This window comes from Neopsephotus bourkii, unplaced genomic scaffold (genome assembly GCF_033783945.1).
Source record: "Neopsephotus bourkii isolate Nb327-2 ecotype Australia unplaced genomic scaffold, CSIRO-AGI_Nbou_v1 NB_1250, whole genome shotgun sequence".
Taxonomy (NCBI): Eukaryota; Metazoa; Chordata; class Aves; order Psittaciformes; family Psittacidae; genus Neopsephotus; species Neopsephotus bourkii.
The window spans coordinates 4,669,153-4,694,740 of NW_026901735.1; the positions used below are offsets into that span (position 1 = coordinate 4,669,153).

Sequence of the window (25,588 nt, forward strand, 5' to 3'; positions counted from 1 at the left end):
TGTGGTTTTTAATTGGAAGGGACTTTAAGGCTCATCCAGTTCTACCCCCTGCCATGGGCAGAGACCCCTTCCACTGAAGCAGCTTGCTCCGAGCCCCTGTGTCCAACCTGGCCTTGAGCACTGCCAGGGATGGGGCAGCCACAGCTTCTCTGGGCACCCTGTGCCAGCGCCTCAGCACCCTCACAGGGAAGAGCTTCTGCCTAAGAGCTCAGCTCAGTCTCCCCTTGGGCAGGTTCAAGCCATTCCCCTTGGCCTGCCCCTACAGGCCCTTGTCCAAAGCCGTTCTCCAGCTTTCCTACAGCCCCTTTAGGCACTGGAGCTGCTCTAAGGTCTCCCCTGAGCCTGAGCTCCAGTATTATTGGAAAGGGAAAAGCATGGGCTGAGAACTAGGGGAAACTGCTATGGCTATGGAAGCTGTGCTGTGCATCTGGCTTGCAGAGCAGGAAGGGTTGGGAAGAGCTGCAAGAGGGGACTTGATGGTGACAGAAGATATAAAGGTGGCCTGGCAGCAGAGATGGCTTATTCAGCAGAAACAGGAATTCTAACCATTTATAGGTTTAAGTTTTCATTTATAATTAGTTGTCATGTAGGAAGTCTGTCTCTGGAGGGGCCTTTCCTGAGCTGTCTGTCCCTAATGGATATGTTTAGATTTCTGGCCTCTGTTGTTAGGTCTTTGGACTTCAATCTCCTCAGTGACTGGTGCAGTTTGAACTCAGTGTGTCTGTGTATACCTTTGCAGTTAATAAAGAAGGTTCTTTGCCATGTCATCAGTCATCCTGATGAACAGCCAGAGTATTTCCAGAAGAAAATTGCCTTTCTGTTTATGAAACCAAACACAAGCAGGTACCACAGGCATTTTCACCATTTCTTGCATGCTGCCATAGCACAGGGGCATGGAAGAAATTCAGTCCCAGGGCTGATCATTAGAGTTTGTGTTAGAAAAACAAAGTTCCTATGAAGGATCCTGTGCTGTAGTGTGGGGCAGCTTTACATGTGTTTTCAAAATCTTGTATTAATCACCTTCTCTCTTGCTGACATCCCTCATCAGTTGTCCTTATTAAACACGGTGACAAGTTGTCCTCTGGAAAGCTGTGCTGTTGTAGGAAGTACTCGAGGTGAATGTAAAACAGCCCGAAACAGGGATTTGCAGATGTGGCAGTGCTGAAAAAGCCCAGGAGGCTTTTGCGTCTGAAACAAAATAATTCTGAAAGCATCTCCAACTCCATTCACCAGGCAAGGGTCTGTTGGTGTGGAGAAGGAGGATGTTAAGCAACAGAAAGTCTCATTTCTGAGAGATTAAGTGGAAGGGAGTTATTTTTGTTAACAGAAAGCCTTGATCTTTCAGCCAGTCTTGTTTTCCTGCATCATCATCTTCTTGTAAGAACAGTTCGTGCTTCACAAGGTTGTTACGTTCTCCAACCAAGGCTGAGGCTTTGCAGCCATCTGGAGGGTTAAACCACCAGGGTCACTGCCCTAACAATGTTGGTACTGTTTGGAAGTAAAATCACAGAACCCCAGCCTGGTTTGTGTTGGAAGGGACCTTAAAACTCCTCCAGTTCCAACCCCTGCCACGAGCAGGGACCCCTTCCACTGGAGCAGCTTGCTCCAAGCCCCTGTGTCCAACCTGGCCTTGAGCACTGCCAGGGATGGGACAGCCACAGCTTCTCTGGGCACCCTGTGCCAGCGCCTCAGCACCCTCACAGGGAAGAGCTTCTGCCTAAGAGCTCAGCTCAGTCTCCCCTCGGGCAGGTTCAAGCCATTCCACTTGGCCTGTCCCTACAAGCCCTTGTCCCAAGCCCCTCTCCAGCTTTCTTGTAACCCTTTCTTGTTTAAGGTATTGGAAACTGTTATTTTGTTGTTTATTGCTGTGAATAAGTTTGATTGCAGAAGTTTGAGTAGATCTCAAAGCATGTTTTCATCTCCCAAAAAAGTCAGGCTTTTTGGTCTAAGCGTGGAGCTGGGATAAGCAGAAAGTGTCACTGACAGTTTTGGGAGATGGACCATCATCTTCCCAGCTGAATCTGGTTTGCCTTGCTGTAAAACTTGCAAGGGGTTTGTCCTGCAGACAGGCATGCTCCGGCTGGAGCTGGCTGCCGGGTCCCGTTGTGCAGGAGGACCTAGGCTCGGGATGCTGTCTCAGAACCATTTGGCAGTGGTATTCCCTCATCTCTTCCCTCCCATGCGTCCTTCTCTAATTTATTCCTTCCGAAGGATGTGTTGACCTCTGCACACTTACACCCCAGCTATGCAGCACAGAGGGGGTGCACTACACCAGCCTCAAACTATCCTTGTAACATTGGGTTTGTGGGTTTTTATGACTAATTTGATAGGAGCTTGGATTAAGCAGGAATATTGAGTCTTCATGGCTCCAGGGTGAAAGTGGCCTCTATGAGCTGTATTTGTTAGATGCTTTTAGAGATGGGGTAGGACTAGATGACCTTTGAAGTTCTCTTCCTGACTCAAACCATTCTGTGTGAATCTGTGTTTTGACTCCATCAGGAAGCAGAAGTCAACAGATTAACATTCTTCTTGCTGTTCCTTAACAATTTTCAGGGTTGTGACTGGAAGGAGAAGCTACATATCAACAGAGCAGAAGTTTTCCCATTAAAACCCCTATTTTGCACAGCACAGTTGTCACGTGTGTAAAGAGGGTTCTGGGCTGGATTTATTTGTGTTCCTGTATGTGGAAAGCACAGCTTGGCACTGGGACAAGCCCTGGCTGCAGCGACACAGTCTCTTTTCCAACGCAGTTTATTTCCCTGCTCCACACAATGACTTTAACTGCCTCTATTAAAATGGTGACGCTGTTTCCATCCCGAGCAATGGCATGTGATTTATAAAGGGGAAATTTCCACCTCTCTGCCTTGTTAAGGACCATCCCTTGGGAATCTGTTGTGCCAGGAACCAGCTTTGCATTTCGTGCATACCGGGGCTGGTGCATCTCAGGGCTCATTGTGTTACTGGGCCCGTTGCTGAGCAGTGCCAGGGCTCGAAGCCAGATCTCCCGTGGCAAATGATAGTTGGTTTCCCTCCAAGAGGTGTCAGTGGCAATCCTGGATCCTGCTGTGCCCTGGTTAATGAGTTATCTGTGTCCCAGCAGCTTTGCCAGGTTAGTAAATACCCCGCACAGTTAATCTGTGTTCTGCACTGTATTTGACAGTGGGTGTCTCTCCAGGGACACAAAACAATCTAAAGCTGTTATAAGTGACAGGAAAGGTTAACACAGCAATTACCAGTCAGTGTTAGGTTATTAATTGCTGGGTTTAGAACCTGAAACATATATTTGTGTGTATTACACTGAATGTGCATGTCCTTAAACTTCATGCAACAGCAAAGCAATGTGAGTGAAAAGAAAGACAACTTTACTTGACAGTGAAGTCCCCCCCAGCTATCACAGGAGCTTATGGTTTTATCACCTTATGTTTTCTGTCACCACCTCTTTTACCCATATTGTCAAGGCAGCCAACTTGGCCTGTGAGTGTAGTGTAGATGTTTTTAAGCAAATAAACCCTTGGGATCTCTCAGTTGTACATTTCAGGTGCCCAGTTCCACTGTCATTCATGACCAACACTCTTGGAAAACTGCTGCCATCATTGGATTGTCCTTGTTGCATAGTTTCAGTTTTAAATACTGTTTTATACAATGAAAACTTAAGGGTGTTAAGTATCATGTGCTCTGGATTTGCCAGTCCTGCAGCAATGAGCAGTACCTCGTAGAGGAACTTGTGCTTCTTAGGACTGATCAGATTCCAGGGTCTCTTCTGGATGTGTGTCCTGGTTTTGTCTGGGGTAGCCTGAAAGGTTTCCATAGGAAATGTGGGCTCTCAGATTTGTGTTTCCTGTGGTTTAAACCCAGCTGCTGGAATCTGTCAGCAGAGGCTCAACAGATGTCTCCAGGGAGCACAGTAATACATGTGCTCAGCACCAGCTATGCTGGCACTCAATGGAACTACTACCCGGAGTAGTTGAACTGGTTTTAAAGCCAGTAGCTCTTCTAAGGCTGCCTCTGAAGCTCACCTGCTGTAGGTCTGGGCGGAACCTCTGCCGCAGAGCGTGGGCTTCAGGAGGAGCTGCGGTGGCAGTGAGGAGGAGGTGCAGAAAGGCTGCACAGACTTGTCGGCTTTGTTCACATTTAGGAGGTGCCAGAGGGAATTGGCCACCCATGGGTGTATCCGTGGACATCTTCATAGCAGAAATGGGAAGTGGAAGTGTTCAGGGCCCTGGGGGTGATCCAGGCTGGGCTGCATGGGGCTTGGAGCAAGCTGCTCTAGTGGAAGGTGTCCCTGCCCATGGCAGGGGCTGGAACTGGATGAGCTTTAAGGTCCCTTCCAACTCAGACCATTCCATGATATCCTTAGGAAGGGAAATAGGGGAGGTTGCCATAACAAAGGTTTGAGATAGAGTTTTCACTGAGGCCAGTCTCAAAATACTGTAGTTCTGGGGACTAGAATTAACCCACGAGTGCTGCCCCCTCTTAGCTTTGGCTTTCATGCACCATAAAGTACTCAACTTCTGTTTTGCTCTGTTTCAGGATCATTGCATCGATAAAATCAAGGCACGCCGGACAGGTTGCAAGGCTTCCTATGTAGGTGAGTTTCCAGTACACACTTGTTCCTTTCTTTCCTGCAAAACATAAAGCAGCAGGACCAGTCCCAAACCCCAGTGATTTAATTTCAGTCTGGAGTAGAACAAACACAAAATCCTTGAAAGCCTTATGGAGGAGAGGCCTCAAGGACAGCACTGGCTCTATGGCAGGCTCTGTGTTTGTGGCTTGGTGCAGTGCTGGCTGCTCTCTGCTCTTCAAGGCATTAGCAGCAGTGGTTGCTGACACTCATCCACCTCCATTTTTAGCTGTCTGACCACTCTCACTTCGAATTTTAGAAGGCAGAAACACTACTAATTTTAGGGAACTGATTCTCCCACAGATATTAGGCTTTTCCTTATTTATTCCACCAGTTAGCAAGGGACAGTGGGTGAGTTTTCATCACTGCTGTATTCACTGTGTTAATGTTTGACCATCTTAGAATGCAAAGTCTTCCTGTATTCACCCCATTCCTAGAATAGGTACTTCCATAAGTCCATGTAGCCAGAAGCTGGTGAAGTACTTTGCACCCTCTCAGTGGCTGTGAGCTGAGAAGCAGCTCTTCACAGAGCATCTCCCACCACCATCCTCTGCTTTATCTCTCTTTCAGACTGAGGCATTTGCTGAAGGTCACATAACCCGAGGCCAAGCTGGATCTTGTGACTCCCAGTCTGGTGCTTTAATCACGGACGGCTCCTGCTTTACATGCTGTAAGATGAACTGATTTTGATACAACTAAAAGTCTCCTTGCAAGTGGCTCTTTGCACTTTGTGTATGGCTTTTCTGTTGTTAGTTAGGTGGGTAGTGCCTCATAAGGAGAAACGGGTACCTCCTGTGGAGAAGCTGCAGTTTGTTAGGGACCATGGGCTGTCTTTTCTAATGGCTTCAGGCTGATGTCTCTGAAATAATGACTCTCAGATGTTTTTCAAAGTAGCCTTGATCTAGAAGTCAGTTTTCATGGCTGTTATTTGTACTAAAGACACAAAATGTTAAGTCAGAAGAAACGCAGAGGGAAATAAAAGCAGGTTTTTCCACTAATCGTTTCCTACCAAGTGAGTTGGGTTTGACAGAATCCGTTCTATGGAGGCTGACTTCAAAACCCAGATGTAGCTATAACCTAGTTTTGATTGGCAGGATGATACTGGCAGAACCTGTGTTCCTTCATAACCTCTAATCCACAGATGTGTACTGTAATCCAGGCAAGAGGCAGCTGAACAGAGCTGAGGCTTGCAGGGCCCCTGCTCTCAGCTTGCTTTTATACCTCCCATATGTAAAACCCCGTCTTGGTATTGTCTTGCAGCTCACATCAGATGTAAGATCTGTGTTTGTGCAGACTATATAAAAGACCAGGTGACTTTGTGCAAACCAGAAGTTGAGTCTTCTGGGGCGCCTGAGTTTCCTTGTTGCCTTCAGCTGGGGTGCTGTGCAGGGTGTGTATCCCAAAGCATCCATGTCCTTCACTGTAACACTGCCTGCAAGCACTGCAGCTTTTCTGTGTGCCTGGCAATAGTGCCATCCTTGAAAATGCAAAGGAGTTGGTTTTGTCTGGGGAGGATCTTGCTTTCTTTTACCAAACCCAAACTTTCCAGTGCATATAAAATATTTGTACTGTGACTATAAACCTTGCCTGATGGCTATTTAAAGATCCAGTCATAGAATCATAGCATGGGTTGGGTGGGAAGAAACCTTCTGGTCCTTCTGGAGCCAGGTAGCATCACTGTCACCACTGCTACGAACAGTCTGGTTTGCAGTAGCTGCAGAGGCAGGAGCAGAAACCTTCCTCTGGCCACAGCAATATCCCATCTGCAGCCACAGCCTCGCTGCTGAAGGCTCCCCAGGCCTTGGCTGGGGCTGTGCAGGAGGAGGGCGAGGGAGCTGCTCGCAGTCCCTAGAGCCAACAGGGAGCTTGCGAGCAATCCTGGTCACTGTTTGTGCTGGGAAGTTTGCATTGTGGATACAGTGGTCGGCACTGCAGAGTGCAGGAGTGTCTTGGAGTCTTTCACTTGCTGTTGTCGCACAACCTCGTCTCTCCTTTCATCGAGTATTGGAACAGGCTGCCCAGGGCAGGGCTGCAGGCACTGTCCCTGCAAGTGTTCACACCCCGTGGAGACGAGGCCTCAGTGCCATGGGTCAGTGGTGGCCTTGGCAGTGCTGGGAAACGGTTGGACTGGGTGAGCTTGAAGGGCTTTTCCAATGTCGCTGATTCTATAAGTACCATAAAGCGAGAAATGACCAGAGAGCATCTCTAATCCCTGTTCCACTTTACGAGGGCAGGGCGTTGGTGTTTTCCTGCCAGCCAGATTTTGTTTTCCATCCTGTCGAGTAGCAGAGCAGAAGGAAGTGATTTCAGCTGCAGTTTCTCTCTGCGGGCATCTCGCCGTGGTTTCCACTGGGTGTCAGCACCGCGCTGGGGCCGGGGCTTTCCCTTTAGCTGCACCCACCGCTGGCAGGACTCGGTTGGCTGCATAACCAGAGCAGGGTGCTGGCTGAGGAGCAGCTTTGCCACGATGGGCTCACCCTGCACAGGCGCAAGGGGCCGGTGAGCTCCAAAAGCGCTGTTGTGCTGGAGGTGCTGCTTCCCTCTGAGCAGAGCAACCGGTTGGAGCAGGAGGAGTGTTGAACATACCCTCCTCATTCCAGTGCTCTCTAATTAGGGTTACATCTGGGACAGCGGGTGCCCATTTCTGGAAGATCAGCCTGGATAACTCTCACAGTGTTTGTTTTGAAGGTGTGGATGTGATATGCATGCAGGAATCGGTGTGTGCTGGGCTGTGTCTGGCAGGCGTGACAGATCAGGGCTGCTCACCCTTGTGCTTCCTCCATGCTGGTTCTTCCCCTCTTTTTCCATGCTGGATATGCATACTGGCTTCCCAAGTCCTTTATAAAATCCTTTGTCCTGCCAACCCAATGCACCTCCTTCAGGCCCCTTGAATCCATGTGGTTGATGTTGGGTGAGAGGCAGCATGCCCCAGGGCAATTTGGGTACCAGGTGGGCAAAAGCATCCCCTGGATGCTCCTTTCTCCCACCTCGTGCTGTCAGGCACCTTGTGCTTCTCCCACCCTCCCTGAGGATCACCTCACAGCGCCAACAAGCCTGTGCAGGGAAGAGAACTGGTGTTGGAGAAGGGGCCTGGGGATCTCCAGCCACCCAGGCAGCAGCAGCTCGAGCCCTACACTAGGATGCTTGACCTCGGCACAGGGAAGAGGAGCGCTCCCAGCCAGCTGTGGGAACCTGCATCCCATTCCAGCTACGGAAAGGCACTGCTGCGTGCTGGGACATGCAGGATCCAGGGGAGCTTGGGCCAGCGCTCACTGAGACTCCAAGCATTGCCTCCCCTCCAGGCCTGCTCCAGCACAGGGGCGAGTGGTTTGGCTGGAGGTAGTGCCAGGTACTTTGAGACTCCTCCAACTGATTCTTCCATCAGGGACTTAAACATTCAAAAATGGAGGCCATGAAATACCACAATTGCAGAGTCTTTTGGCCACCTGTTTCTGCACCCTGGCATACCTGGTTTTGCAGTGATGCAGCCTCGGAATAGAGTTGCTTATTTCTGCACCCAGCTACAACCTTTAATGCCAACATCAAGCTTCTTGGCTTGGACTGGGAGAGTTTTTGGGTTCTGCAAGTTGGAACAAACCTGCTCCCAAGCAGTCGCGTCTGCCCTGTAGGAAAACCCACAACCAGCATTCAAGTTCCAACCAGCCACCAGCCTTCCTGGCTCCCATAGGAGCCCTGGGAAAGTGGCACGTGCAGAAGCACTCTCAGCATCCAGAGGACCCAGGGAACCTCACAGCAGAACAGTCCTGCTGCACACAGTAATAGTGGGGCAATAGCCCAGGTGATGGTGAGGGGCTCTGTCATCATCCTCTCCTTGCACAACCCCTCCAGGGGGCATCAGGACTCTTCTTCAACACTCTCCATGAGGATTGACCTTGACTTGTTTGCAGCTCCTCTTCCTCTTGCTGCCTTCTGCAGGCTCTGTTCTGGCTCATTCCAGCCTGTGCAGGGTGTCCTGTTTACCCAGCCTGCGAGTGAAAGGAGTTCTTGCCTCCTCCTGCAGTGTCTGTTCCCCCTGAAGCAGAGCTTCGAGAGTCTGCAGGGTAAGGGCTGAGGTGGCAGGGGAGGTGCTGCTCACCATCAGGAGTGGGACAGAGCCTTTGCATGGGGGCAGAGGAGCTGCAAAGCGCAGCCTGATCAAGGGTTACTCTTCTGAGGAGCAGGCAATGAGCCCTGGGTGGCAGCTCACTGCACTGTGCCAGGAGCAGTGGTGCAGCTCAGCCTTGGGAGGAGCTTTATAGAGCAAAAGCAACCATAAAAATGCCACCCTCCTGCCCAATACACATACACTATTTTCAGGAAGCAAAATTGCTGACTTCAGAGCAAGGAGTAAGCTCCTGGGTTTTAATCCTGGGCGGCATCAAAGGGAGCGTGAGCAGCAGCTCAGGGAGGGGATCCTGCCCCTCTGCTGTGCTCTGGGGAGACCCCCCCCTGCAGCCCTGATCCAGCTCTGGGGCAGCAGCACAAGAGGGACCTGGAGCTGTTGGAGCGAGTGCAGAGGAGGCCATGGAGATGCTGCGAGGGCTGGAGCAGCTCTGCTCTGGAGCCAGGCTGAGAGAGCTGGGCTGGGGCAGCCTGGAGAAGAGAAGGCTCCTGAAGGGGAGACCTGAGAGCAGCTCCAGTGCCTAAAGGGGCTGCAGGAAAGCTGGAGAGGGGCTTGGGACAAGGGCCTGTAGGGACAGGCCAAGGGGAATGGCTTGAACCTGCCCGAGGGGAGACTGAGCTGAGCTCTTAGGCAGAAGCTCTTCCCTGTGAGGGTGCTGAGGCGCTGGCACAGGGTGCCCAGAGAAGCTGTGGCTGCCCCATCCCTGGCAGTGTTCAAGGCCAGGTTGGACACAGGGGCTTGGAGCAAGCTGCTCCAGTGGAAGGGATCCCTGCCCATGGCAGGGGTTGGAACTAAGATCCCTTCCAACACAAACCAGGCTGGGATTCTGTGATCTACAGATCTGAGTTATTCAACTTAAAGGCTGTTTTACTTCCAAAGCAATAGTGACAAGGTACTCTTTTGAGCCTTTGTTCCCCTGCTTGTCGGATTTCAGAGCTGCTGTTTAAGCTCACTTCACATAACTGGAGGGAACTGAGAGCTCCTCACACGGCAGAGCTGCTGGGCCATTCCTGGTGTACTTTAGCAGTGGGGATTTAATTACACGTTCACTCAACAGGTGGTTCCTAAGTCCTAGATCTTAAAGAGTAAGGAAAGATTAAACTGGTGTTTAATTATCCCTGCTGGAGCGCCAGTTTAGTGCTGCTGCATGGTAACCTCATTCCCCAAAGCCTCTGGGAAGAAATAGGGCAAGGCCTTGAAAAACAGGGATTTTCTAGGGAAAAGGGGCAGCTCCTCCTCTTTGCAGATGTTGCTGCTGATTATAAGAAGGAAAAAAATACAGGTGAATGGCCTGCATGGATTGCATTGGAAGTTTCATGTGCTGGTGAGCATCCTCCTCTTCTGAACCAAGTCCTCAGTTTTTCATGGAAAAAGGTATTTTTCCCTAAAGGATGAGCTAAGCCTTCCCACTGGCTTATTTTCTCCTTTTGCTTGTTGCCTACAGTTAATTCCAGAGCCCAGGCTGTGCATCTCAGAACTGCTGTACCTGGGAGGACTGGCAGCCTTGCTCCCTCCCCATCCCATAACCATTCTTGTCGCTTCTGTTGACTGGGAATGAACAGGGGAAAAAGGGGGGAAAGGTGACCACAAGCACACAGTAGTGTGTGCCCTGCTGCTTTTGAGGGCTGGATGTGGGTCCTGTCTGCAGCAAGCCAAGGGATTCTGGGGGGATTAATGGCTGCTGCAATGGAAACTGTTCCTCCAGTTGTCTGTATCACTGCCCCTTTCTATTCCTGCAGTCCCCTTGTATTGAGAAGGGGGAAATCAAAGCAGCAGGTTGAGGAGGGGGATTCTCCTCCTCTGCTGTGCTCTGCAGGGGGCTGGAGCTGGATGAGCCTTGAGGACCCTTCCAAACCAAACCAGGCTGGGGGTCTGTGCTTTCAGAGCCTTTTCTGCAGGAAGGCTTTGCCTTGGCCACGATGGCCAGAGGATGCTGTTGGTGGGACTGGCTGTCTCTTTTTAGGCCATGAGTCAGACCCAGAGAGAGTTGCAGCCATGCCCGCAGCTGCTCTGGGCTAGGGAATCTCTGTCATCACCATCCCCGGGGCTGGCAGCCCTCCTGTATCTCTTGGACAAGGCTGTCACTGTGTGTTTCAGCAGCAGCGGGCACAGGGGACCCCCAGGTCAGTTCTTGCTGAGATCAGCCTGAGCTCACAGCAGCCATGTTTTGTCTTTGCTGGTGAACTGGGAAACCTTTTGGAGCTTTGCTTTTGGGGTGTTTAATAGTGAATGAGTATCGTGGCTGAGAGTGCTGCAGGACAAGAGATCCCGAAGAGGAAAGTGCTGGGAAGAGCTGGGCTCCAAGAGTGCCTTTAGGCAGCTCAGAGCCAAAAGCAGTGAGCACAAAGGCTGGTTTCCTAGAAACTGGAGCTGTGCCCTCCCCAGCTGAGTGCTCTTTTCTTTAGAGGGTGACTTAATTCTCCTGGGAGACATCCCTGGAGAATCCCTATCCCAGAATCCCTGCCCTGGCCTCCAGAGCACAAAGCCCCAGGTTCTGCAGGGCTGCAGCCACCGCTGATAGAAATCTGCAGAGTTCTCTGCAGGTTCTTGTGCTGCCTGAAACCAAACGTACCCTGTGAGAAACCCCAGGGCTTGAGGTGGCCACAGAGCTTAGTGAGGGGGGTGGGTTGCCAGGAGCCCAGAGAGAAAACAGTATTAGTGGGTGATGACCTAGTTGTGTGTAAATCTCCCTGCAGAAGAGCTGTAGTCATCTTAGGACTGTTAAAAGTCATGCTGCCAGTGTTTGTTTGGAGGTGAGGAAACATAGCAATTTAGTTTTCAAATGTGATGGTTTGGGTTGTTGGAGGGATTTTTTTTAAACATTAATTTATTAAAAGAGCTGGGAAAATGAGCACTGCAGCTTTCCTAACCAGATCATCCCTCTCTGATGGGAAGGGACTGTGGAGAAACTCCAACCTGTCCACTAGCAAAAAGCATTTAGGGCTGTGGCTTGGAGATGGGGAAGGGAAGGCTGAGCAGAGTCAGCCTTGGCTTGTCCCAGGGACGTGAGAGGAGAATGGTTTAACCTGTGATTTTACAGTAACTGATTTGTAACCTTATGCCTTTAAAAGGAAAATACTAAAATAGGAGGAATTGGCAAATGTTGAGCTCTCTTCTTGCAGATTCATCCATTGCTTTATAGAAATGAATTGCTTTGGGATTTTGGATTTTTTCCACACTGTAGTTTTTCAGTATAGTAAGTGAAAAGTGCAGGGTCTGGAATGGGGTTTGAGGCTCGGTTTGTTGTGGATCCATGTTTCTGTGTCCATATAAAACAGCTTGTTACTCCAGAGTGATTACTTGAGGGCACTCCCGGTCGGTCTGTGACACACCAGCAGTTTGTTATCAAATACAGCAGCTGCATGTATCAGCTCCAACAGTGCGTGTTGGAGGCCCTTGGCTGGAGGTCTCACTTTTCATGAGCCTGTCTGGTATGGGGAAGCTTTGGCAGCTCTGACCCTCTTCTGTGAGTCCTTGGGGGCAATACCTGCACACAGGAAAGCTGTTGGGTTTGGGGTGCCTGTGCTGCAGTCCCAGGGTCCCGCAGAGGTTCTGGCCAGGTCCCCCCAGTGCTGGTGATGGTAGCAGGGTGAATGCAGTGCTCTGATCATGTAGTATTGCTCTGATCAAACCCCTCTAAAGGTTGGGTCTTCTGATTTCTCGCTGTGTTCTTTGCACAGTAAATTCCCCAAAGCAGCAACAAGTCTCATCTCTATTATCTTTCCATAAGAGTATGACTTAAACATGAGAAATTCCTTTTGAATTCCTCTCCTACCATTTCAGTTCCACGTAGCCAAGATGCTGGTTTATATTTGCACGTGTCCCGCTTGGTGCTTGTGAACTTGGTGTCCATCCAGAGCAGGGTCATTTCCCTCTGCTCCTGCTGGGAGCTGTTGGAGCGAGTGCAGAGGAGGCCATGGAGATGCTGCGAGGGCTGGAGCAGCTCTGCTCTGGAGCCAGGCTGAGAGAGCTGGGCTGGGGCAGCCTGGAGAAGAGAAGGCTCCTGAAGGGGAGACCTGAGAGCAGCTCCAGTGCCTAAAGGGGCTGCAGGAAAGCTGGAGAGGGGCTTGGGACAAGGGCCTGTAGGGACAGGGGAATGGCTTGAACCTGCCCGAGGGGAGACTGAGCTGAGCTCTCAGGCAGAAGCTCTTCCCTGTGAGGGTGGAACGAGTTACAAACAGGTGAAGCCTCATTTACATGTCCTGGTTGGGCTCTGCAGCCAGTTGGCCTCAGTGAACACCAGGATTAAGTGACAAAACCCAGGTCCAGGAAGGCCTTCAGTCTGGTACTTTCCCATTGCTTTCAGAGGGAAGGCATCTCAAAACTTAGGCTTGACTATATTAATACATGTATATATTAATAACTATTATTCTGCTTTGAGCAGAATTGGGCCCAGGTGCTCTTTTGGTGTGTTGGGAGGGGACAGTGGCAGCAGAGCATCCCCTACCTGCTCTCATGGCATGCCAGGAAAGGCAGGAAGTGCTCAATGGAACCCACAAACCCTGTGTTCTTTTGAACTTCCTTTCTAGGAACTCCAGCTCAGCAGTGAGTTTTGCAGTGAGTAAATTCCTCAGGTTATCATAGAGTAGTTTGGAAGGGACCTTAAAGCTCCTCCAGCTCCAGCCCCTGCCACAGGCAGGGATCCCTTCCAGTGGAGCAGCTTGCTCCAAGCCCCTGTGTCCAACCTGGCCTTGAGCACTGCCAGGGTTAAATACCCCAAATGCCTGCTAACTCCTGTGAGGTTTCCAAGTGCTGTTTTAAAGGAACATGTGGTGCTGCAGAATGCAGCCTTCATGATCCATCAGATCTGTCATTGACTAGAAATGGAAGAAGCTCCTTGTCTGAGTCAGAGCGCTGCAGGGCTTACGTCAGAGGTGGGTAATGCACCATGGCCTTTGCCTTGAATTCCAGGGAGTTCTTACTTTGTGTTTTCCAAACAATACGACATGCATTCAACATACACCTCCTGTCTTCACTCAGGAGGAGAACCCTGATCCCGGTAGCCTGCCCTTTCCTAGCAATCAAACAGGATGTCTGAATATATGAAACCTTTGCAATCAGATTTATGACCTTTTCCAGACAAAGGTGTTTATGCTGCGTCAGTCACCTCCTGCTCTTGAGTCACTTGCGGACTGAATCACTAAATGTGCCTTCAAAATGTGTTTTTCATATTTGGGTGCTGCAGATATTAGTAATTCCTGGTGCATGCTCTGTGTACGTGCTGGGGGGTGTCTCAGCTCTGTGATGAGCAATAACTCAACTGTAGTGTGTTCGAGCTGGGTTACTGAGAGTTTGTGTCCTGATGTTGATGGAGAGGGTATTACAGACCCTTGTGCATCTCAGCTCTCCACCATGCTGTGCTGTGTCTCAGCTGCCCTGCACTGGCTCCTGGTTTGGATTTGTGACCTCCTGCCTTATGCATTGGGGTAAACAAGGGCTGGAAGAGGCTCATGGGGCTGAAGGGGGAGCTGCTTTCCTGAAGACAATCCTGGCTCCTTTCCTTCGTGCTGCTGTTGAGGCAGCACCGTGGAGCAGCAGGGGCATGGGTGCTGAGGGAGGATGAGTGCCGGTGTCTTTGGTTAAGACAGTGCCATAGTGGAAGCACTGCTCTGGTGGCTCTTTGAGCTTCGCATTAACTCCCTTCCGTGAAGGTGAGCAGTGACCCATGTGCAACTCGGTCCATAAGTGACCCCTCGAGAGGGAAACTGGAGGAGATGCAGGCTCCATGAGGGGCTCGTTGGGAGCTGGGGCAGTGGATGATGGCCATGGACCGAGGCCTGGCTGAGTGCCCCGGCTGTGGTGGAGGTGAAGCAGCCAGGGTTTACCAGCAGTGTGTGCACAGTCAGGGTGAGTCAGCTGCCCCGGGCAGCTGCTGTGCTCAATGCCCTCTGCTTTGCTGCAGCTTTACTCCTGGTAGCTGTGTGCAGAAACCCTGTGTGTAAGTAATGAGAGGAGTGGAAGGTGCCTGCTTTCAGATGCACTGTGCTCCTGAAATGGCTGGAGCTGCTCCTGCTGCAGGAGCTGGCACACACTGAAAGGCTCTACAAGTACAAAAGGCCTTTTGTGCTTTCATAGAACCATCATAGAATGGTTTGGGTTGGAAGGGAGCTTAAAGCTCATTCAGCTCCAACCCCTGCCACGGGCAGGGACCCTTTCCACTGGAGCAGCTTGCTCCAAGCCCCTGTGTCCAACCTTGCCAGGGATGGGGCAGCCACAGCTTCTCTGGGCACCCTGTGCCAGCGCCTCAGCACCCTCACTCACAGGGAAGAGCTTCTGCCTAAGAGCTCAGCTCAGTCTCTCTGAATTTATTTGCCCTGGAATCAGTCATTTGGAGCAGCATTTTAAACTGTTGCTGGGTGTTGTGCTTGTCTCCTCCTGGATTCAGAGTTACAGGGATGTGGACCAGTGAGCTGAGCAGGAGCTGTTACGTGGCCACTTGGATTCACAGACATCGGAGAGAGTCATTAGTATGTTCTTAATATTGGTTTCAGGAGGTAAGCTTATGAATTAATTCAATTTGCTTATGACTGTCCTCCTACCTGTGTGTGAGCAGGAGGTGTTACCTGCCACTCGGCAATTGCTCTCTGCCCAAGGCAGTTGCAGGGGAGGTCTCCCCATGTCCTGCTGTTCTGCAGCTATAGCTGCATCCCTGTGCTGCTCCCATGGCATCCCACCACCAAGCTCTGCTGGTGTCCTCTGTGCAGAGGGAGAGAAGAGTCCTGAGAACCCAGGCGCTGCTGAGCAATGCAGAAACAACAGCGCGGGGCCTGGGTGCAGAATAACGCTGATCCAGCTGGCAGGGCAGGCACCAGCACCGTGGGAGGTGTGAGAAACCTGAGGCACGCCAGGAAACGCTGCACGCAGCACATGGAAAGGTCAGGTGGAGCTCCATGGGACTTGGGTGCTGTAATGCAGGGAGTGATTTGTGCAGCACCATGGAGCCAGTTATTGCACTGGATCTGTGGAAACAAACAGCAGGGTTTGTGCATGGTCCTGCTAAACATTGTGTGCAAGGGCTGGCAGAGAAAGGCAGTTTTGCAGGCCAGGGCTGTTCTAAACCAGCTACTCATTGAACTTCTGGGTACCTGAACAGCTTCCTAGAGTCACAGAATCCCAGCCTGGTTTGGTTGGAAGGGACCTTAAAGCTCATTCAGTTCCAACCCCCTGCCATGGGGTTGGAACCACTAGACCAGGTTGCTCCAAGCCCCATCCAGCCTGGCCTAGAGCACTGCCAGGGATCATACGGCTGCACATGTATGATCCTGGTTCATTTCTTGCACTTTGAGTGTGGTCGGAAGCTTGTCTTCATCCTTGGTCCAACTCTCAGGGAAGCACGTGGCATCCTGGCTTGGCTCCTACCCTTGTGCTGCTTGGGGCTGTGCTCAGATCACGGCTGGACCAATGGAGAGCATCCTCTCTTCTCCCTGGTCACCATCCAAGCACTGCCCCTGCTTTGGGATCGATGCTTTGCATTCTTACCCCAAGAAGGAAAGTCCTGGAGCAGCTCAGGATTTTTTCCACCACCCCCCACGTATGTGCACACAGGAGCAGGCAGCAGCTGGAAGCACATTCTGAACTTGGCCTTCTTGTTTTCCTCTCACATGTTGTAAAGCTGCTGAAGACCTGAAACGCAGCCCAGATGAAGGAGATGGAGAGACTGAGCTGGCACGGCTGGTGTTGCTGTGCTTCTGCCCATCCTCCTCACTGCAACAGCTCAGTGCAGGGACAGGAACCAGCCATGAAACCTTCCTTTGTGAGGGGGGGAGAGGAGGGGATGCTCCTCACTCCCATCGCTCAGGCAGGCAGCAGCTCTCCTCCATCCCAGCCCTACGTGGGGCAACTGGCTCTTCCCATAGCAGGATCCATCCCACTGATGCAGACTGACCCTGTTGCATCCAGCCCTGTACAGGTGGCAGGAGGAGGGGTGGCTGTGCTCCAGCTTGGGAAAAACACAGTCTACAAACCCATATCACCCATTAGCACAGGAAAGAGCAGGGCAGAAAGATGCACAACACCTAATGCATTTCTCCTGGAGACTGTTTTGGCTCCAGAGCACCACTTGCTGAGCTGCTTCTCTGCTGCTGTGTGAGAGTCATGCAAAAGAAAAGCACTTTGCCTGCAGTGTGTCACTGCTGCCTCCGTGTAAAAGCAGTTGAACGTGTCCTGCTGCCTTCTGGCACAATAACTTGCTGTCTTTCACAACAGAACTTCACCACTTGCCTGAAAATGTCTGGCAAAACAGCTAGCACGACCAACAACATCGCTCAGGCCCGAAGGACTGTCCAGCAGCTAAGAATAGAAGCCTCCATAGAAAGAATAAAGGTGAGAGCACATTCTCCTTCACCCCTCCTTTTGTTCTGTTTTCCCCCTTCCATCTGTAGGGTGGTTAACAGTGTGTTTGTGTGTGTGCCCACAGTTCAGTGTTTCCCCCCGCCTCTCAAAACACATCTACATTTCAGCCCAGCAAACCTGAATAAATCTAAGCTCTGTCACTGCTTACAGCAGCATCCTCAGGGAGCTTGGTGCCCTGTAGACTTGGAAGAGAACCAAACCAAACTCCAAAGTGCAGCTCAGATGGGTGAAACAGAAGGCAGGGATGAGTTTCCAGTTTCATGCGTATTGTGGGATTTTGTTCCATCCTTTGGCTGGCTGACTATGACATCTGCAAGAGAGGGAAAGATGTAGGGATGCTAGAAAGATAAGAAGGTAGCAGTAACTGGGTTCCTTTAACATAAGGCAGAAAATAAACCACACTTTTTTCTAGCTGGCAGGGATGGGATATTTGCTGCATGAGTCTTTTCGCATCTTTTCATGTTTTGCCATGTTCCTTGCACTGCTGCCCAACCCTTTTTGAAGGTCAGCAAACCAAATATACAGACCCGTAGAGCAGCAGTGCCCTGCCTTGGTGGCTAGTCATAGAATCCCAGACTGGTTTGGGTTAGAAAGGACCCTAAAGCTCATTCAGCTCCAACCCCTGCCACAGGCAGGGACCCCTTCCACTGGAGCAGCTTGCTCCAAGCCCCTGTGTCCAACCTGGCCTTGAACACTGCCAGGGATGGGGCAGCCACAGCTTCTCTGGGCACCCTGTGCCAGCGCCTCAGCACCCTCACAGGGAAGAGCTTCTGCCTAAGAGCTCAGCTCAGTCTCCCCTCGGGCAGGTTCAAGCCATTCCCCTTGGCCTGTCCCTACAGGCCCTTGTCCCAAGCCCCTCTCCAGCTTTCCTGCAGCCCCTTTAGGCACTGGAGCTGCTCTCAGGTCTCCCCTTCAGGAGCCTTCTCTTCTCCAGGCTGCCCCAGCCCAGCTCTCTCAGCCTGGCTCCAGAGCAGAGCTGCTCCAGCCCTCGCAGCATCTCCATGGCCTCCTCTGCACTCGCTCCAACAGCTCCACGTCCCTCTTGTGCTGCTGCCCCAGAGCTGGATCAGGGCTGCAGGGGGGGTCTCCGCAGAGCACAGCAGAGGGGCAGGATCCCCTCCCTGAGCTGCTGCTCACGCTCTGGGGGTGCACCCAGCACACGGGGGGGGGGTTTGTCTGGGCTGCAAGCTCATGCTGCGAGGTCATCTGAGGACACTTGTGTTTACTGTCCCTGCTTTGTTCCTCGTTACAAACCTGCTGTATTATTTTGAACCTCCTCCTGTTTATTTTTAGTGTTCTGTAGAAGCCCTGTTGGGGCCAGGCAGCACTGCCTGGAGTCACACACTAACCCCAGAGAGCACTGGGGTCCATCCTTTCCTCCTCCTGCATGTAAAGCTGGAGCAAACCCAGGTCTCTTTGCAGGAAATGAGGCCCTGGAGAGGGTGTTGCTCTCCAGACACCTCTGCCATCCCACACAGAATCCCAGCCTGGTTTGCGTTGGAAGGGACCTTAAAGCTCACCCAGTCCCAACCTCTGCCACGGGCAGGAACACCTTCCACTAGGGCAGGTTGCTCCAAGCCCAGGCCAGCCTGGCCTTGACCACACACAGATCACACACAGGGACTTTGTACCCAGCAGCAGCACATGTGATCCTGTTACCATGGAAAGCACCAGTTTATGGGCTTTTTTCCCCCTGTGTTCTGCAGGTGTCAAAAGCATCAGCAGACCTAATGCTCTACTGTGAAGAACACGCCAAGAAAGATCCATTGCTAATGGGCATTCCAGCTTCTGAGAACCCCTTCAAGGACAAGAAAACGTGCATCTTGCTATAGGAGGGTGCCAGCAGCTCTGCTCCCTCCTGGGCAAAGCCAGCCACCGGCGGGCCTATAGGCAAATACTCTGTAAGGTACCGGCTGCTCACTGTGTAAGAGTAGCTGTTCTTTTACCATGTGTATAAATGATTTCTTAAGCTTTCTAAAGCATTCTGTTGCCTCTCTTTATTAGGAAGTGAGGTTTTAAACTGAATTAACTTCTTTCTTGGCCAAGGGAATGGGGTGTTGGGTGCAGTGGGGTGGGCAGGGTGAGGCAGGGCTCTCATCCTCTGCGGGAATGGGGTTCACCTCTCCAGTTACACAAACAAAACCAAAGTTGCCTGAGCTTTGCTACCAGAGCAGAGGCAAAGGTGTGGAAACCTGATTGAACATGATTGGGTCGGCACCTTTTTAAGATGATGTCTGTGCTGCCTGTGTTGGTAGCGTGTGTTTAAGCACAGACATATTTAGAAGTGCATTATCTAGCAAAAACTACCTTAAAAATGATTGTAGCAATGAGTGGTGAGCTCCAGGGAGCCATGCCTGCAGCCTTCCTCACGCTGGCTTCTCTTGACAGGGGTTTCTGAGTGTAAAACTTCAAGAATGGGAGATCTGCAGGTTTATTTGCCTGCTTTTTAAGTTGAAAATGCAGGATTTTCAGCTTTGATCCTGCTTCTCTACATACTCTTCTGTAGTTTAAAAACCCTGTCAAGAGAAGCAGAGGCTGCAAGGTTGTGCTGCTGAGCTGGAGGCATGGTTCTGGCTCACCACATCCCAGTTCCATTCTGTGCAGGGAGTCAGAACTTGACTCTTCTTTTTTAAACTCATTTTTTAAAGGGGGTGGGGGGGAAATGCCAAATTCTATCCAGATTGTGGTTCTGCAGCTAGAATGGGAGGGTCTTTCCATCGAGTAAGTGATTTTATATATACACATAATAAAACATTCTTTCTCTGTCTGTGTGTGTATATATATATATAAACTTTCATGGTATATTTATACAAACCTTGCATCTTAACAGCAGACTTGGAAGGGATTGAAGTTAATGCTGCCTTCAGCTGGCTACAGATGTCTTTCTCAGTAGCTGGTGGTTCAGAGGTTGGACGTGTGATCATGCCATAACTGCCTTTCTGTAATTACATTTGCAGGACTTATTAACCACTTGTAATTTACTGTCTTACATTGCGTATTTGTCCTTTCTATATTAAATTATATACACACCATTGAGAGAGATTGAGAAAGTCTCTGTTTGTTTAACAGGCCACTCGAACAAAGAGTTCAAAGATCAACTTACAAGGCTGACAGGAGCTTGGTTCTGATGATTCTGTGCTTCCATGCAGCTTAGTTTTATAAGTAGAGTATTCTTCTAGTGACAGTTTTAAAACAACAATGTAGATTTACACTGTTTTGGGGTGGTTTTACTGTTTGTGTCATTTTATAACACCTCTTGTTATAAATAGTGATTAACTCAGTGTGGGTGTGCCAGGCTGTCAAGAGAGCTCCAGCTGTGCTCAGGAGTGTGCAGGCAGGTACATGGGGAGGGTGAAGAGCCTCATGCTGTTGCCTCACTATTGTCCTTTCTCCAATCTATTGTCCCTGTAGGAATCTACCTTTTTATCCTGTTAAGCTCCCTGCCCCCCAAAGCTCACCTGTGGAGCTGCAGAGATGCTGCTGTGGCTGCCCTTAAAGCATGATCCAGCTGTGGAGCACTGGTTGATCCAGCTGTGGGGCACTGGTTGGAGATGCAGCTGTGGGGCCCAGGCAGCACTCTGAACTGAAGCATGGCCACCTCCTGTCACCCCATCGCACCATGCCCACAGTGCTGGTAACTCCACACTCCCTAATAAAGAGCTCCTGGCACGTTCCTCGGGCTCACTCCCTCTTTCCCTCCTATAAACTCATTATGTTTGCCAAGCCAGCGCTGAGTGTGCCCTGGCTGGGGCTGTGGCTCCATCCCAGCCCCACAGCTGAGTTTCAGTGTGTTTTTCAACCTTTTTCCATGTCGTTTGACATCCTTGCAGCGTGATTTGTGCCAGCAGCTATTTCACGCTTGCTCACACACCCAGAGAACAAAAGGAGTGATTGTAAATGGCTGTGGTCGCATCGGTGATCAGAGGAGCAGGATAAAACCACTGCGCCAGGCTCTCTTTTCCAGGGGCTTTCTCAGTTTTAGGCGGAAGACTTGGAATCAGCAGCTCATCACCACCAGCTGCCTGCTCCTGATGGTGTTTAATGTATAGATGGTCGCTAAACTCCTTATTTTTTAGATGCAGTGTACAGGGGTTCACGTGGCTACATTTGCACTTTGTTTTTTTGCTATAAATACTCCTATGAAAGAACAGGAATGGTAAAATTCTGAGGAAATACAGACTCTGCCGTAGTAAAATGAAAAGGAGAAGTGAGACCATCTGCACCCGCAGCTGCTGGGAGAAGCCCATGGAGGTGGCATGCTCTTTATCTCTCTTTTATATCAAGCTCCAGAAGGGGTATTTATTCTATTCCCCCCCCATAAATTAAGCAGCCAGCTTGTTATTTGTGATGATTTGCTCTTTATGTTCTAATTTGACTCTTTCATGCTGTGTTCCATTAACAGAAGAGCTGGTTGGTGGCTTGGAGACCTGACTCTTGCTAAAAGAACCCCTTGCTAAAATATTTCTGCTTTCCCTATGCTCCAAGATTATCATCTTCATTTCGTTGTTCTGGAGCTGGTGAGCTGCAAAGGTTGGACTCTGCTGCTGCACTGGTGCATTGCTGGGTGTTCCTGCATGGGAAGGGTGGTGGTGGGGTTGGGATGGGGATAGGGCCTGGTGCAGGTGCAACTAGTACCTCCTGCTCCTAATCTGCTGGGAGTCCCTGAAAGAGCCTGGTTGTCCCCATGGTGACAGCAGGAGGGCAGCCCTGAGGTGGGATGATGGTCAGGGTGTGCCCACCAAGAACCTCAAGTGTGCTTGGAGATTGTGTTTAGATCTTGGGTGAGAGCTGATCATGGGGCTGGAAGGTGGAAAAAGGAGATTGCAAAAGATCTGCTCCCAGTTTGCTGGGCATTGGGATGGGTTTATTTGGATGAGCGCTGCAGCAGGGGTGAGAGCTGCAGGACACCAGCCCTGGAGCAGCCACAGGGGCTGGGTGCTCAAGGCCAGGTTGGACACAGGGGCTTGGAGCAAGCTGCTCCAGTGGAAGGGGTCCCTGCCCATGGGTTGGAACTTTAAGCTCCCTTCCAACCCAAACCAGTCTGGGATTATGGGATGCTGAGGGTGAGCGCTGCCTCTTTGCAGCCCCAGCACCGGGCAGAGCTGGCTGTGGGGTACCTCAGCGTCTGAAGCTAAAAATGTTTAGAAAACGCCTTTTGGTGCAGCTCCTGGGCCAGAACCTGACCTGATCTCTGTGCTTTAAACACTCGGATCTTTCCCTGGGTGCAGGTCACGGAGGGCAGCGAGGGTGCCTCCTTCCCAGGGTGTCCATATGCTGATGGTGATGCTGCTCCTGCGCCATCCCATGGCCCTAGGGGCTGGGGACGGGGCCTGCCCGGTCCTGAGCTACGTGCTGGACCCGGCTCGAGGCTGACGTGTCCCTGCAGCCCCGCGCCGGACGGGGCCGGAGCACGCCGTGGGAGCGGGAGAACTGGTCCAGCAGCGGCCGGGGGCAGCGGCGCTGGGGCCGGCGTGCCCAGGGCTGCAGGCAGGGAGCCGCGGGGCAGCGCACACATGCAATTAGGGGAGCCCTGATGTAGGTCAGCGGCGTCCCTGGGGCTGCGCAGGCACAAGGAGGCTGTTCCCCAGCTCTGTTTGTTAAGGCTGGGAGAGAGATTCCCGCCCCATGGAGTGCAGCGGAGTGCGTGCCAAGAGTATGTGTGCAGTTAAACCGGAGCTTGGCACAGAAACCTCCTAACCCTGGAGGGGTCTGGTTCCCCCTGGGGGGGGCACAGGGAATACATCCAGCAGGCTGTGGACACCTTCCTGGGAAGGGAAACACTGGGTCGAGTTTTCCTCGTCCGAGGAATCAGGTTTCCCCACTTCCCAGGAAGGGTCAGGCCCTGCGGAGCCTCCAAAATAACTCCTCCTCCTCTTGTTGTTCTTGTTCAAACTGTGCTGTGAAGTGGCGGCACTGGAGAAAAAGAAACACAATTCCCAGCATTTCCTGCTGCACATCAGCTGCTTTCCCTTTAATGGCTTGGGAGGGGCTAGGAATAAACCCACACAGGAGCAGCACGGCAGGACCTTGCCCAGGGCCAGGACAAGGAAGAAGCTGCTAAATGAACCCTTTTGACTCTACACTAATGAACAGGGCGAAGAAAGCAAACCCCAGGACGCAGGGCTGGAGTTTAAACTTTTATTTCCAAAAGAAGCCAAAGCCAAAAACCCAAAACTCCCCTAAATCCTATCAAATTTCAAACAATTACATTAATGTAGCTGCTTCCAACAGCCAACTGTTGAAGAGTGGGTGCAGATGAACTGCTTAAGGGCATCCTGGTTCTCAAACCTCCTGGTATAAATAATTTTTCCATCAATAATAGCATAAAATAACTTATTATATCTTAGCATAAAAACTTAAGAATTAACACCCCAAACAATACATTAAAAGGGGTTGTAAAATGCTTTGCGTAATCTTACGGGGTTTCTTTTGCTCTTTAAGGTATTTAATCCAGAAGCTGTAAGTTGCACTTAAAATAGGTGGAGGCTGTCGGGCGTTTTCCATGAGGAATCTGGCCGCGCAGCACCCCCGGGGCTCACTCCTCCGGCCACGCAGGCGCTTCTCATCCCTTCACTTCCACGCTCCTCCGCGTCGCTTGGCAGCCCCACACAAGGCGCAGCTCAGCTCCAACCCCCCCCACCCCCCCCACGATATCAAGTTTTATCTGGGTATTTTTTAGTTGTTTTCTGCTTTTCCCCCCCTGCCCTCCCTCCTGGGTGATCCTCGTGCCAGGGCAGGGAGTAACTTCCTGAGCAACTGCTTGTAAAGTGATTGCGAAACTCGAGTGCAGTCGGGTTCAGCCGAGCGCTACGGTCACCGCTCGGGGAGGTTAATCACAGGCACCCACTGATCCATGTACCGGCTCTCCCGGCAGAAGCACATCAGCTGACTCAGCGCTGGATCCTTCCACTGTGAGGCGTGGGGGTTCTGGAAAGAGAAACGGGGGGGATGCTTTAATACGGGAGCAAAACCAACCCCTATAGAGAGGGATTAAAAAGCAGAGCAGGAAACGCAGGAGCATGAATCATCTTAAACTGGCACTAAAGCAAACCAACCAGTCGCCTCCAGAATGATGAGTGGAGTTCTGCAGCTTTGCAGGGTAAAGGAGGAAAAGGGGTGAAAAGGGGGAAAATAGACTCATAGAATGATAAAAGTTAGCAAATAGACACATAGCATTTAAAAAGGGAAATCATGGAATCTTAAAACAGACTGGGTCGGGAGGGACCTTAAAGCTCATCCAGCCCATGGGCAGGGACACCTTCCACTAGACAGCTTGCCCAAGGAGTTTCTTATGGATCCTATTCCAGACAGAGGTCTGGGAGCTTAGCAGGCACCTCTGTGCCCAAAATCACCATCAGTTCCGGCTTTATGGAATGACATTTTAGAACTGCATTCAATTCCAGGCTTTGCAAGGCACCTCCATCAACACCCACTGGAAAGACGGGTTATGCCTCATGGCCAAGCCGGATGCCTCATGGCATGGACAGGCGGTGAATGCCGCCTGTCCATGCCATGAGGCATCCGGCTTGGGCATGCCATGGGGCATGACCATGACACACGGGCTGCCCCCAGCAACCAGGATCCATCCGGACTCACCGTGACGAGGACGCAATGAAGGTCGGCGGGTGGCCCGGGGCCAGCGGCGGGCAGCAGGAGCTGAGCCAACCGTGCCGGGTTGTTGACACGGAGGATGTTGATGTCGTTCTCGCAGCAGAAAGCCTGGATCAACGTGAAGTGGATCTGCAGCGCCGCATCTCCCTCCTCTTCCTCATCGGCCGCAAGTAAGCACAGCACCACGTTATCCGGATCCCTGAAGGGATGCACAATGTCACCGGGAAGGGTGGCGGGACACCGGGGTAAGGGGTTGAGCCACCGGGGTTTCACTCACACATTAAGCAACTTGGCTGCCTCATAGACACCAAGGGTGAGGCTCCGCTGGCTCAGCGCCTTGCTCAGCACCTCCTCCAGCGCGTCCCCCGCCTGCTCCATCCTGCCACCGGGACAAGCACAGACAGGCAGCCACCGGTTACCGGGGGGGTTGACACCAACAGCACCCCCTTCCCTTCCCGCATACCCTGCCCATACCTTACCTCCCGGCGGTGCGGTGGTCCCCGGCCAGCTCCTCCAGGGTCATAGTTCCGTTGCGGGCCGTTCCCGGTGCTGGGACCGCTCCCGGTAGCGCCCCGTCCGCTGCGCGCCGCGCCACCGCCTCTGCAGCACAAAGGCGCCCCGCAGGCGTTATCCGACCCGCGTCCAGCCAATCCGCGCTGGCTGTATTTGCATAGCGCCCTTCTATTGGTTTATGCAAAGGAGATCACTCCCACTTCTCGCTGACTTCGTGCCTTAGAGCCGCCGGCCACGGGAACCGGCGGGGCGGTGGCTGCTGATTGGCTGCTGGAGGAGTGGGGGCGTGGCCTGTGGAGGCGATGACGAGGGAGCGGGAGGCGCCGGTTCCCGTCAGGAAGCTCCCGCAGATCCCGGGAGCCGGGACT

General features: G+C 51.7%; 2 protein-coding genes across 2 annotated transcripts; one reads left to right on the forward strand and one right to left on the reverse strand.

Moving 5' to 3' along the window:
• Window positions 1–4,464: 4,464 nt before the first annotated feature.
• Window positions 4,465–20,126, forward strand: GNG12 (G protein subunit gamma 12). Its single transcript, XM_061364909.1, has 4 exons — window positions 4,465–4,588; window positions 5,192–5,291; window positions 16,950–17,066; window positions 18,803–20,126. Exons 3-4 carry the CDS (start codon window positions 16,971–16,973, stop codon window positions 18,926–18,928), a joined length of 222 nt encoding a protein of 73 aa, XP_061220893.1. The 5' UTR covers window positions 4,465–4,588; window positions 5,192–5,291; window positions 16,950–16,970; the 3' UTR covers window positions 18,929–20,126.
• Window positions 20,127–23,795: 3,669 nt separating this feature from the next.
• Window positions 23,796–25,295, reverse strand: GADD45A (growth arrest and DNA damage inducible alpha). The gene is made up of 4 exons (XM_061364907.1): window positions 25,187–25,295; window positions 24,985–25,086; window positions 24,693–24,906; window positions 23,796–24,023 (listed from the first exon to the last, which is right to left on the reverse strand). Exons 1-4 carry the CDS (start codon window positions 25,228–25,230, stop codon window positions 23,910–23,912), a joined length of 474 nt encoding a protein of 157 aa, XP_061220891.1. The 5' UTR covers window positions 25,231–25,295; the 3' UTR covers window positions 23,796–23,909.
• Between the last annotated feature and the right edge of the window lie 293 nt (window positions 25,296–25,588).